This window comes from Oreochromis niloticus, linkage group LG5 (genome assembly GCF_001858045.2).
Source record: "Oreochromis niloticus isolate F11D_XX linkage group LG5, O_niloticus_UMD_NMBU, whole genome shotgun sequence".
Lineage (NCBI taxonomy): Eukaryota > Metazoa > Chordata > Actinopteri > Cichliformes > Cichlidae > Oreochromis > Oreochromis niloticus.
The window spans coordinates 4,963,988-4,977,716 of NC_031970.2; the positions used below are offsets into that span (position 1 = coordinate 4,963,988).

Genomic DNA, 13,729 nt, shown 5'->3' on the forward strand with positions numbered 1-13,729 from the left:
TTCACATAGGAAAATGTTCATGAATCACTGATTTATGTGAAACATTTGTTTGTACAATTTTTACTTTGTGGGGAAGGACTGTTTGTAAATGATAAGCACTGGTAGCTGTATGCTGATGGGTCTTTTTGTGAGCTGAACCATCACAAAGCCTCTGCAACATGGCCAAAGTGTTCTTTATTATTTTTCAAGAAGATTCCGTTTTTTGTTTTTTTTTAGAGTGCCTCTCACAGCTAACGTCTAATGTTAGGGACATGAAGGAATTTAAAATTGAGAGAAAAATGAAGGGATAAAATTATCACGGCTTCACACTGTAAAGTGTACAAAAAGTACTTCATAACTTTTTTTTATGTGTCTTCTCTTTGTCAAACAGAATTGTTGTGTATGGTGAGACCATGCTGAACGCCATCGTCCCCAACTCGGCCAAGTCTTTCAACTTTCAGCAAGAGTTTAAGCTGACAGATGAGGAGGTGAGACTCACTTATGTGTTTTCTGAGCTCAAAGATAGAAATGATTTGACTATTTTATTGAAAGGGACAGCATCGGTGTTGTCATTCAACTATATTTACTCTCTAAGGCACGCTGCATCAGTGACGATTACCATGTGGAGGTGGAGCTGAAGACCAGAGCAGGAAGACAGAAAATGATGGCTGTGCCTGACGGGGCAGCAATGACATCTGGGGAAGAACAGTCTCAGAAGAAAGGTGTCTGAGACGGTTTAATAAAAATGTTTTTCAGTACGATTTTAGTTATTTTATAAAGGAGCAAATACCTCATGAATCTCAGGGCTGATCTCAGTTCAGTTACATTCTAATTAATTATGTAGAGTTGCTGTTTATTTAGGAATCAAAGTGATGTGACATATCTACTTTTAACTGAAATATACTAACAGTAACAAATTTATAGCAAACATGTTCTGCAGTGTTGTATTCTGGGTGCTACTGAAGGCAGATTTTATTTTTCCTCCTAATAATAAACAACAGGGAAACAGAAGAAGACCAAACCGGCAGGGTCACCAAAGACATACAACAGAAGAATGTGGGAGGAAAAAGGAAGCGAGGGCAGGCATCCAACACGCCAACCAAGAGAAGACATCAGGATGTTCAATGTTCATGATCTTACTATTAAATTTAAAAAGTAGTGTTACTGTAGTTAGAGCTGTTTCTAGTATTAAAATGTCATGGCTTCAGTTTTTTGACTTATTAGAGATTTGACTGAAAACCACATCAGGTAATTCTCTGTGGTATATGAAACACCCTCTGTTAGTCTTTAGTATTTATAGTACTCAAAAATCAGGATGAATGTACTGTAGAAATGAAAAATTAGTTTACAGATATTAGTATTGCAAAGAATTCATTTTCCATGGCAAACCTGAATTTTGATAGATAGATAGGTTTTAAAGTCAAACTAAAATATTATTCGTGCACAGAAACAATATTTGAAACATTTTCTTTATTCTGCATTGAGAGCAAACGCTGACAGAGGCACAGCTTCCACACTTACAGTGTGCTGAAGCAAAACTTTGAGTAAGATTTAACTTTTTTTCCCCTGGAGAATCTTCCTGATCCAGTTAAGGTATTTTGAGATATCCGTATAGCCATTGGGGACATCCGGATAGTTACAGTTTCCCAGCTTGGTTTCAGGAATCGCTCTGTTGTAAGAAACAATACCGACAGCCATTCCCTTCCAGACCAGAGGGCCACCAGAATCACCCTGTAAGGAGGAAGTATGTATTTTATTCATGTGATACTTAATGCAAAGTGCTCATATATTCCTCAACAACAGAGCAGTTAGCAATGAATTTTCAAGGAAAGGACAGAAAAGATACCTGACAGAATCCTTTTGTTGTCTTGTATCCACCTGCACAGATAACACTGGTCGGAAGAATGTATCCAGGAATACGTTGAGTCCAAGCATTCTGGCAGTTTTGTGGGCTGATGACCGACACACCCACCACTCTCAGGTCGTCAACAACATTACCGCGAGTGGTTATCTTACCCCATCCAGCCACTTGGCACTTCTCATTTTCATTTAATGTCATTTCATGGGAGGGAAGTTGAATGAATTGAATTGTTTTGTTTGGTTGGACAGGTCTAGACAGCTAGAGGCACAGAATTAAAGAGTAAAGATTAAAAATGAGTGAAAACCATGTAGCAGCGTTACAGAACATCTATCTTTTTTTTTTTTTAAAGTAAGCACTTTTTACCTCAATTGTAATTTGTTTTTCAATAAGTACATTGTAAATTCAAACACTCCAAAATATAAAACTTCCAGTGTGATGTGAGAAAACAAAAATGATAAACCTTACTTTTAAAAGCATGATGTCGTATCCATGGTCAACATCCTGATAATTTGAGTGTTTGTATTTCTCGGCAATCTGTATCACGAGCTTATCAGCACTCCTCAGATGGTGGTTACCAAGAACTACGTGTGTAGGATACCTGAATAAAATATAATTCTTGGATCATCAGTAGATTTTCTGCAGTTACATAAACAACATGATGAAAATATTAATACATTTTTATAGTTAAATTCAATTTTATGTATTCACTGAATTTATTCAAATTTTTTTTATGGTTTTAGTTTGTAAGAGAAGAACTTAAATTATCATTATTACATTATACAGTACTAAATATACATGTCATGTATATATATATGTCATATATCTATATATAGAGAGAGAATTTATATATATAAGAAATAAATAAGAAATTTCCTTGGAGGAATGATTACTTACACGATGGGGTGGTCGTCACAGTGTGCAGCAGTCATTACAAAGTTCTCAGACACAAGAAATCCTCCACAAATATGCTTGCCTCTGTAATCCTGCACTGATGCCATATACAGCATTTCGTTGTCGGGGACTATTGTGCCATCGATAATTTCACTTCCGAGGACTAATGGCATTAGGAGGAAACAAAATTAATAAAAAAATATTTTAAAAATATTAATATTCCACACGAGTATTCATGGTGCAACTTACCATTTTGCCCGAGGAATGTCAGCGCATAAATGACCGCAGATTGTTGCAGAGCAAACATCTCGGTGGTGAAATGCTCGATCTGTTATGTTGAGACCGACGGGTCAGTCCTTTTAAGCAGTTTGTACCAACTAACATCTGACTTTTAACCACTTCCTGTGAGTAATGTGTTTTTGAAATTTTCCACAGCAACTCCTATCAATCACCATCTGTTATATGTGCACCCATTTCTCATTAACAGTATTTCAAACAAACTACAGCTAAATCTTCTGCTTACTGAGAAATGCTCCCTTTGTTTTTCTTTGGGTGGACAAGATGCTTTAGCTTGGAACTAGAAAAACCAAAATTAAACTGAAGGGCTCAAACAGATACTTTTGTTTTATTTTATTTTGCAGTTGTTCATACTAAACCCAAACAACCACCATCTTCACTCATGGCACTCCCACTGGCATGAGCTGGAGGCCTGCCAAGGTGGAAGCTGACTGGAACAACAAAAATTGTTCCCTGATAACAAGACTGTTGTTGGAGCTCTTTGTCCCTCCTTCACGGCCAAGTGGGCTCACTGGAGACTTGTTGACCTCTTCTCTCAGCTGAACACGGGATACACACACATGCATGTAATTGACACAGACACCCCCCCCCCCACCACCAAAACAAACAAACAAACAAACAAACAAAAAAACCTCAGAAGCTTCTCCCAGCTGACGTAGGCGACAGGTCATACTAGCGCTGTAGTAGGATGGCAGCAGGAAGTGATGGCTGTTTGTCTACACCGGCTTACTCCAGACCCCCACCCCGTTGCTTGTCATGTCTTTTGATGGTGTAAAAATGTTTAGATTAATGTGCTTTATGTGCTGAGGTGTTTTTTTTTACTGACCTCAAGCTGCTCTCCTAGTGGAGCCCAGTCTGAGTAGAGTCCTTTTTTTTCCTCCTCCTGTCCCAGATTTTGTGTATTTTCATTGTTTTGCTACCTATTCTGACCTGTCTTACCAATGTGATGTTTGTGTAATATATGTATGGTGTCCATTTTCACTACAGGCAACTGCAAGTGACAAATAAAGGCTTCATTCATTCATTCATTCATTCATTCATTCATTCATTCATTATCAAGAGTCATGTTGTCATGCTGTGATCTTGGAGAAAGAGTAAATCAGATGCTTTCCAGATGGTAGTGCAAGATGGATAAAAACCCCACTGGCTGAAATGTACCACCATTTCTTATGGATGGATGTAGACACTCATTATTTTACCTCTCTCCTGACTTCCTCTATATTGAGGATGATTTAAACCAAAGATTTCAAATTTGGATTCATGACTCCATCAGATCTGTTGCCACTGATATCAGTGACATTTGGTCCTTTCATGGACTGACTAATCTTCTCTCAGCTTATTGAAATGACTATAAATAGAAAATAATAAATTTGGATCTTAGAATATCACACATATGCTGAAAAATACTTTGGTTCCAGATTGTGTTCAGTTACAAATGCTGAAATGAACATCTCTTTCTTATTTTGTGTGCGTATTTTCTTTCTAAAACCAGGTTTCTGTTTGTTGCAATCAGAGCACCACCTATTTGGTTGTGGGTAGCTTTGTCCTGTTTTCATGTTTCATCTTAAAAAAACATTTCAACCCACTTTCAGTATGGTATTATTACTGCTTTCCTATCAGAGATGAGCAAAACCATTTGGTTGAGCTCTGACAATTAAATTTTTTTAAAACCAGGTTTCCTGCTTGATGTATTTAGAGCTCCACCCATTTGGTGGTTGTGGGCAGTGTTTTCCAGTTTTTATGTTTCATGTTAGTTTTTTTGCGTCACTGAAATATGGAGAGTCTGATTAAAAAGTGGCAGGAGTTGTCCTTTTAGCTACCTTGGCACTGCCCATCGAACCTGCAGGACAACTCTTCCACTGCAGCAGAGCCAGAGACCACGCCCCTGCTACACACCCCCACCACCTGACGGAGGCCAGGGCCACATCTGGCCAAACCTAACCTTTTAGAACCCTTCCAGTTACCACATCTGGAACGGCGGCCTTCCTGGGGTTCACTGTCCTCAGTGTGTGTCTCACCTCAGATTCCTGCACCATGAGGCTTAGGCTGCAGCTGCCCTCCGATGTTTTAGCTGCTGCTGCCTCTGGTCCTTTCACCTCAAAGCATGCAATTCAATTCAATTCAATTCAATTCAATTCAATTCAATTTTATTTATATAGCATCTCAAGGTGCTTTATAATGTACAGTAAGATCGTACAATAATAGATACAGAGAAAAACCCAACAATCATATGACCCCCTTTAAGCAAGCACTTTGGCGACAGTGGGAAGGAAAAACTCCCTTTTAACAGGAAGAAACATCCGGCAGAACCAGGCTCAGGGAGGGGCGGCCATCTGCTGCAACTGGTTGGGGTGAGAGAAGGAAGACAGGATAAAGACATGCTGTGGAAGAGAGACAGAGATTAATAATAGGTGCGATTCAGTGCAGAGAGGCCTATTAACACATAGTGAGTGAGAAAGGTGACTGGAAAGGAAAAACTCAATGCATCATGGGAATCCCCCGGTAGCCTTTGCCTATTGCAGCATAACTAAGGGAGGATTCAGGATCACCTGGTCCAGACCTAACTATATACTTTAGCAAAAAGGAAAGCCTAATCTTGAAAGTAGAGATAGTGTCTGCTCGATCTGTTATGCATACACTCCTGTTAGGAGGGGGGCTCTACTCCTATCAGCAGCATGGACATGTGGTCTGACAAACCTAGATGTGGTAGAGGGGTTGCTCTGTAGCCTTTTTGGATGTTGCTGTAGGTTTTATCGAGTGTGTTTGTTCCCGCCTGTTGCACATTTAATATGCTGTTCAGATCTGGGGAATACTGACCTTAAGTCTGGTTGAAGTCGCCAGCTATAATGTACACTGCTTCAGGATGGGAGTTCTGCTGACTGCTTGAAGATTTTCACATTTGTTTGTTTTATTTTATTTTTCTTTTTTTAATCAAGAGTCATGTTTACAGAGCTGTGATATTGGAGAAAGAGTAAACACGTAAAGTGATATTGTTGTTGTTAATATACAAGCAAGCAAAAAAAGCAATTTATTTATACAGCACTTTGATACAACTCCCAGCTGAAAACAAAGTGCTGTACACTCGACATGCCAAAAACGATACTCTGAATAAGTTAAAAAATAAAAATAAAATAAAAAATATAAAATGAGAATTAAAATTACATTTAAAACAATAAAATCAGCACATTAGATTACGTTAACACAATAAAATGAGGGTCAAACTGTGTCATAAGCCAAAGAGCAAAAATGGGTTTTAGCACATGTTTTAAAAGTGGATGATGAAAGGGCCTCTCTAATGTTCTAATGTCTTCCAGACATGCTAAAAGTGGTTTAATAGAGAAGGCTTTCTGCTTCAAAAGGCAGATAAATCTGGCAATTGCCAGCATAACAATGAAAAGATATTCCATTCATTCTAAGGATGGTTCCCAAGGGCTGTAAAGATAATGAAAAAAGCAGATGCCCTAGAATTGAGCCCTCCGGGACACCAAACTGAAGAGAGGCAGAAAAGGACTCATACTGTCATGGTTTGCGGGGCAAGCCGTGGTCTTGTGAGAAAGGACTGATTGCGGACCAAAGCTAAACCAGGGCCCTAGGAGTCAAACAAGATGTCCATTACCGTTTAAAACATAGTTCAGTTGGGTGGGCTGGGGTCCGACAGCACAGAAGTCTATATAGTTCAGGTGGCCGACCAGGAGGTCGGCAGCCAGGAGCCCAGGGTCAAACAGTTCAGAGGGCCGGCCTTGCAGAAAGTGGCGGTGACTCAACAGATCAGGGAGCCACCTGTGCGGAAAGTAGCAGTGGCATGGATACAGTTCTAGAGGCCGACCAAGTGGAAGGCAGTGCCGGTGCAGGCAAAGCAAATCCAGTGGTGGCGTAGAAACAGTTCAGGAGGCCGACCCCGATGCCAGCGGCGGTGACGGAGAAGTTCTGGAGGCCGTTCTGGTGATGCTGGCAACATCCTTCAGGAGGCCTGCCACGGGTCTGGCAGCAGCGAAACAGTTCAGAAGGCCACCCATGACGGCGAAGAAGCCCAGCTAATGGCCTGGAAAGTGGCCAGTGCTGACGAGGTGCTGGCACAGGATGTGGACGTGCAAACCGAGCAGGACCCGATGGCAGCGTGGCAGACGCAGGAGACGAGGAAGGATCAGCTGCTTTTCAATCAATCAATCAATCAATCAATTTATAAAGCACTTTTCATACAAAAAAAAAACTGTAGCACAAAGTGCTTTACATGGTTAAAAGCAGCCCCCACACACACACACACACACACACACACACACACACACACACACACACACTTAAAGAATGATATTTTTCAGCTGCTTCTCCACTCCACACTCAGCTCCTCTCTCAAGCCACTGCGTCAGTGAAATATGGAGCGTCTGATTACTGAGTGGCAGCAGCTGCCCTGCCAGCCAGCCTCGCACGGCCCCTCGATATACCAAGCCTACCTTGGATGAGCGAGACACAGATACCTGAAGCCATACCGACCGTGACCACTGAGCAAGTAACTACCAAAGGAAGGGGTTACATGAAGAGGATGTGGGACCTATGGAATCTTTGATTCCCAGCATCCACATTGACAGCGAAATAACAGTGTACCACCTATCAGAAGAAGGAACAGCTAGGAACTGGAGATCGAAGAGGTGGAACACAAATAGTATGGCAAGGGGGAACTAGGACAACAGGTCAGGTAGAAGATATCGTATATAAAAAAATAATAATAAAAAATTCCCTTCTCTCCACTGCAGGTGATCTTTATCCTTCAAACTTGTTTTTTTTTTTTGTTTTTTGTTTTTTTTTACCAGAAGCCTGGGATCTTGAGGGTCCTGTGCAGTATCTTAGATGTCTAGGACTGGGCTCTTCTGGACAGAGATCTCGGATGTTGATCTGTTGCCATTTTTTTATTGGTTGACATGGTATATTTTTCCCGCCAATAGGAAAGAGGTGGCTTTTTTTTTTTCCTTCTTTACTGTTTTTCATGGTGTCGTTAGGAAATGCTTTTTCAAAAATGTTTCTTCCGCACAAAAGTGACACTAGTATTCAGAACAAAAGTATCGCTTACTTTTTTTTCAATTTCAATCAAAGCAACAGAATCACAATGTCTACTAAAATAAATGTATCACATAACCTTCCTTGTGGCCATAAAATATGGAAACTGCAATTAACCCAGCCCTCATAAATGTGGCATCAAAAGAAAGCCCAGGATGTCCCTTGACAGTACAGCAGGAGTCATAAAATCAGAATATATAGTGCTTGGCATAGAGGGCTCTGACTCATGTCCTTAACAGAGGACAAAAATTATTTGCTGGGTATTGGGAGGTTATCATCCATCTGGGTTCTTGGCTAGCTTTGCATTAGCATGCTGTTTGTGCAGATGCTTGTCGTTTTAGCATCGTAATGCAGTTGTTTCTATCCTGGATGCAGGTTCCACTTTGCCACTGTTGTCCTTTTGTGTAATAAAATAAAAGGAATGTCCATATCTCCTCCATCTTCTTCTGAAACCTATCCACCACCCATCTCCGGTAAGTAAACTGAAATCAGCTGATTATAGCGCAGGAAGAAAAAAGGGTGTCTCCGTGACAATTTTTCTTTTGTTTTTTTCTGCCATGTCAATAACTGAAGAACCTTTGTAAAGTAAATTATGGTATAATTATAACTGAAATTGTCACGGACCCTGCTCTGGAGGACTCGGGGGTCCGTGAGCAGGATGGACCGTTATTATTATTATCATTATTATTATTATTATTATCATCGTTATTATTTGGTGATGTGTGTGTGTGTTTCTGCACAATGCTGTGTTAGTCTGTGTTCCACTCATATGTATAGGCAGGGTGTGGGTGTGTACGTGTGTGTGTCTGCGGGTGTGGCTGGAGGATGGAGCAAAGCCACATGCAGGCCTGATGGGTGTGGCCCTGGAGGAGGACTGGCCACACCTGAAGTTCCTGCCACACACCTGTTGGTGATCAGGGCTCGTCGGGGGAGCTACTTAGGAGAGTGTTGGAGCTCCCACCGGCGCGGGATCATTGAGTTGTCTTCCCAAGTTAGTGTGTGTGAGCTTACGACGGTGCAGTTTGTGTATACCTGCCGGGGTTGGTGTTGATGGCTGTTTCTTTGTGGTTTTCCCCCCAGGTGGAAGAGTGGACCTGAACAGCAGCACGCACGGGGTGTGCGAGAACACAACAGCTGGGAGCACGAGCACAGACGTCGGAGGGGAGCACACACACACACGGGAGTCAAGGGAGCAACGGGGATTTATTGTGTTTACAGCCTTCACTGTAAATAAAGTGCACTGTTTGCATCGCAGAGTCTGCGTTTTGGGTCCTCATTCCCACACATTAAATTACTGAAAAATGAAATGTGATTACAGTAGTGTGTCACTCTAACATACCACACCCAACACTGTCACCCAACACTTTTTGAACACTGTCACATCAATATTATTTGAATCCTAATAGTTATATTCTTGCATTTAAAAAACTTCATTTTCATCCACAGCTGTGAGGACTATAGCACTTTACTTAGTCCCTATGGACCCCAAAGCACTTTACACTACATTCAGTCATCCACACACACATTCATACACCGGGGATGGCAAGCTACATTGTAGCCACAGCTGCCCTGGGGCACACTGAAGAGGCGAGGCTGCCGGACACTGGCGCCACTGGGCCCTCTGACCAACATCAGTAGGCAATGGGTGAAGTGTCTTGCCCAATGACACAACAACCGAGACTGTCGGAGCCAGGGCTCGAACCGGCAACCTTCCGATGACAAGACGAACTGCCAATTCTTGAGCCACGATCGCCCCACCTGTGCCAGGTTTAAGTCCAGCCTGGCCCAGCGACTCCAGTAGTGCGGCTACTCGTTGCACATGCCGCACCCAGGTGTCGCTGTGGATGATAACGTCATCCTAATAAAGCAGCATAAGCCACATGTACATGCAGCACCCATTCCATGTGGCGTTGGAAGGTGGCTGGTGCTCTGAGCAAGCCGAACAGAAGTGTGATAATTTCGTAAACACCGTACGTTGTGAAGAAGGCCGTTTTTTTTTCCATTGGACTCTTGGGAGTCTGCCAGTAGCCCTTGGTTAAATCAAGTTTAGAGACAAAATGTCGGTCCAAGAGCTCATTGACGCGGGCATCAGATCGGCATCAAACTGTGACACTTAATACACATACACAGATACAGAGTGGTGCATGAAACATTATGATAACAGTGTGAACAAACTGATCAATGTGAGTTGAATGTCACATGATCTCACTGGTATCTTCTGATAAGTGGGGTGTGGAAATAGTGACTTTTGCTGGAAGAGGGAATGGGCATTTAGAGCTTTTGCTATTGAATTTTCTCTGTGTTCAAATTTTTTCATGCATACTGCTATACATGGAGCCACTTCAAATTGATTTAAGGATGGATGTTTTTTTAGGGTTTTTGCGCAGATGCATTGTGGATACATCTCTGGTCTGATGAATAACTGACATGGAACCATTGTGGTAAAACAGATGGCATAAAAAGTGAATGTAACTACCACAGTTTTCTGAAATCTTCTTTGGAAATTTCAACATGATCACTGTCACCATCCTGGTTGCAAAAAAAACCAAAGAATAAAGAAAAAAGGGTTGCAACGAGGAGTGAAACTGTTTACTCAACTTGTCAATTACAAGTCATGCCAATGAGCTCAACAGTGACAATCCTTCTTTCTTATACACTTCATGACAAAGTTTTATCAAATAAACTTCATGTTTTTTTTCAATATGATCAGATAAATGGGACCGAGTCCATCCACTTAGCAGGACAGTGTTAGGTAAATCTGTTTGGCAGGTGGAGGGTTGGAGGCCAGCAACTAAGCTGGAGTCCTGCCAGGCAGAAAGCTGGTAACAATGTGGATGGGGGCAATCTTCTGGGAGCTAGCAGCAATAGCAAAATCAATGGAACTTTATTTTTTTCTAGCCTGTAAGCTATTTAGATCGATAAAAAAGCTATGTTTAGCTTACAGGGTGCTACATATCCAACGCAATTCAAATTTATTTATATAGTGCCAAATCAGAACAGTCACTTCAAGGCGCTTTATATTGTAAGGTAGACCCTACAATGATACACACAGAGAAAAACACAACAATCATATGACCCCCTATGAGCAAGCAACAGTGGGAAGGAAAAACTCCCTTTTAACAGGAAGAAACCTCCAGCAGAACCAGGCTCAGGGAGGGGCGGGGCCATCTGCTGTGGCCGGTTGGGGTGAGAGAAGGAAAACAGGATAAAGACATGCTGTGGAAGAGAGACAGACATTAATAACAAGTACGATTCGATGCAGAGAGGTCTATTAACACATGTTGAGTGAGAAAGGTGACTCAAAAGTAAAAACTCAATGCATCATGGGAATCCCCCAGCAGCCTACGTCTATTGCAGCATAACTAAGGGAGGATTCAGGGTCACCTGGTCCAGCCCTAACTATATGCTTTAGCAAAAAGGAAAGTTTTAAGCATAATCTTAAAAGTAGAGATAGTGTCTGTCTCCCGAATCCAAACTGGAAGCTGGTTCCACAGAAGAGGGGCCTGAAAACTGAAGGCTCTCCCTCCCATTCTACTTTTAAATACTCTAGGAACAACAAGTAAGCCTGCAGTGCGAAAGCGAAGTGCTCTAATAGGGTGATATGGTACTACAAGGTCATTAAGATAAGATGGGGCCTGATTATTTAAGACCTTGTATGTGAGGAGCAGGATTTTGAATTCAATTCTGGATTTAACAGGAAGCCAATGAAGGGAAGCCAAAACAGGAGAAATCTGCTCTCTCTTTCTAGTCCCTGTCAGGACTCTTGCTGCAGCATTTTGGATTAACTGAAGGGTTTTCAGCGAGTTTTTAGGACAACCTGATAACAATGAATTACAGTAGTCCAGCCTGGAAGTGATGAATGCATGAACTAGTTTTTCAGCGTCACTCTGAGACAGGATATTTCTAATTTTAGAGATGTTGCGCAAATGGAAGAAAGCAGTCTTACATATTTGTTTAATATGTGCGTTGAAGGACATGTCCTGGTCAAAAATGACTCCAAGGTTCCTCACAGCATTACTGGAGGCCAAGGTAATGCCATCCAGAGTAAGAATCTGCTTAGATACCATATTTCTAAGATTTTCAGGGCCGAGTACAATAACCTCAGTTTGATCTGAATTAAGAAGCAGAAAGTTAGCGGCCATCCAGGTCTTTATGTCTTTAAGACATTCCTGCAGTTTAACTAATTGGTGTGTGTTACCTGGCTTCATGGACAGATAGAGCTGCGTGTCATCTACATTGCAGTGAAAATTTATGCTATGTCTTCTAATGATGCTGCCTAAGGGAAGCATGTATAATGTAAACAGAATTGGTCCTAGCACTGAACCCTGTGGAACTCCATAATTGACCTTAGTGGGTGAAGAGGACTCTCCATTTACATGTACAAATTGGAGTCTATTAGATAGATATGATACAAACCACTGCAGTGCAGTACCTGTAATACCTACAGCATGTTCTAATCGCTCTAATAGGATATTATGGTCAACAGTATCGAACGCAGCACTGAGGTCTAGCAGGACAAGCACAGAGATGAGTCCACTGTCAGAGGCCATAAGAAGATCATTTGTAACCTTCACTAAAGCTGTTTCTGTGCTGTGATGAGCTCTGAAACCTGACTGAAACTCTTCAAATAAGCCATTCCTCTGCAGATGATCTGTTAGCTGTTTGACAACTACTCTTTCAAGGATTTTTGATATGAAAGGAAGGTTGGAGATTGGCCTATAATTAGCTAAGACTGCTGGGTCTAGAGATGCTTTTTAAGCATGCATGAGACTCTGACAGCACTGAGCAGCTCCTTCAGTGGGAGACTGCGGCACCCACGGTGTGGGACGGAGAGATTTCGCAGGTCTTTCCTCCCCACTGCTGTCAGACTCCACAATAAAGACCTTGACTGATCTAACACACACATCCACACATGTGCAATAATACTAATGTGCAATAAACCTTTCTGGCATCGTTGTATTTTTACTCAGTTGTATATAGCATTTGTATTCTATTCTTATCTTATTGTATATTTTATTCTATTTTATTCTACTGTATGTAGTATTTTATTTTATTCTATTCTGTACAGTTGTGTACTGTATTTATTCTTATCTTATTTCATTCTAATTTTTCCTTCACAACTTTTGCACTGTCCACTTCCTGCTGTGACTAAACAAATTTCCCACGTGTGGGACTAATAAAGGTTATCTTATCTTATCTTATCTTAAGTAAAGGTTTAACTACAGCCAGCTTGAAGGCCTGTGGTACATAGCCGATTGGGGTATTTTTTTTTACCTAATTGTTAAAATATTATTTGTGAAAAAGTTTATGAAGTCATTGCTAGTTAACAGTAAAGGAATGGTTGGCTTAACAGTGCTCTGACAGATGTTTTATAACATCTGAAGCATTGTATACTTAGTTTACTATACTTCAGATATGTATATATACTCTGAGGCCCAAGGACTCAACAAGATGCTGCTGGCTCTGATTCACTGCTTTGAAATCAGTTACAATCTGTGGATTTGTGGAAACAGAGCTAGCATTACCAAGTAACCTTAAGTAACCTCTGTGGTATTGTTAACAGATTAAGTTTTTCTTACTAACCGCTTTGACCAAAATGTGGGACATAGAGGAGTTAGAGTGGCATATGAAGAAACCTTTAATAAGCAA

The 13,729-nt window shown here is 41.2% G+C and overlaps 1 protein-coding gene across 1 annotated transcript; it reads right to left on the minus strand.

Moving 5' to 3' along the window:
- Positions 1-1,434: 1,434 nt before the first annotated feature.
- On the minus strand, positions 1,435-3,418 carry LOC100702027 (granzyme B(G,H)). Its single transcript, XM_003451876.5, has 5 exons — positions 2,981-3,418; positions 2,735-2,894; positions 2,306-2,438; positions 1,826-2,098; positions 1,435-1,710 (listed from the first exon to the last, which is right to left on the minus strand). Exons 1-5 carry the CDS (start codon positions 3,036-3,038, stop codon positions 1,531-1,533), a joined length of 804 nt encoding a protein of 267 aa, XP_003451924.1. The 5' UTR covers positions 3,039-3,418; the 3' UTR covers positions 1,435-1,530.
- Positions 3,419-13,729: the final 10,311 nt, after the last annotated feature.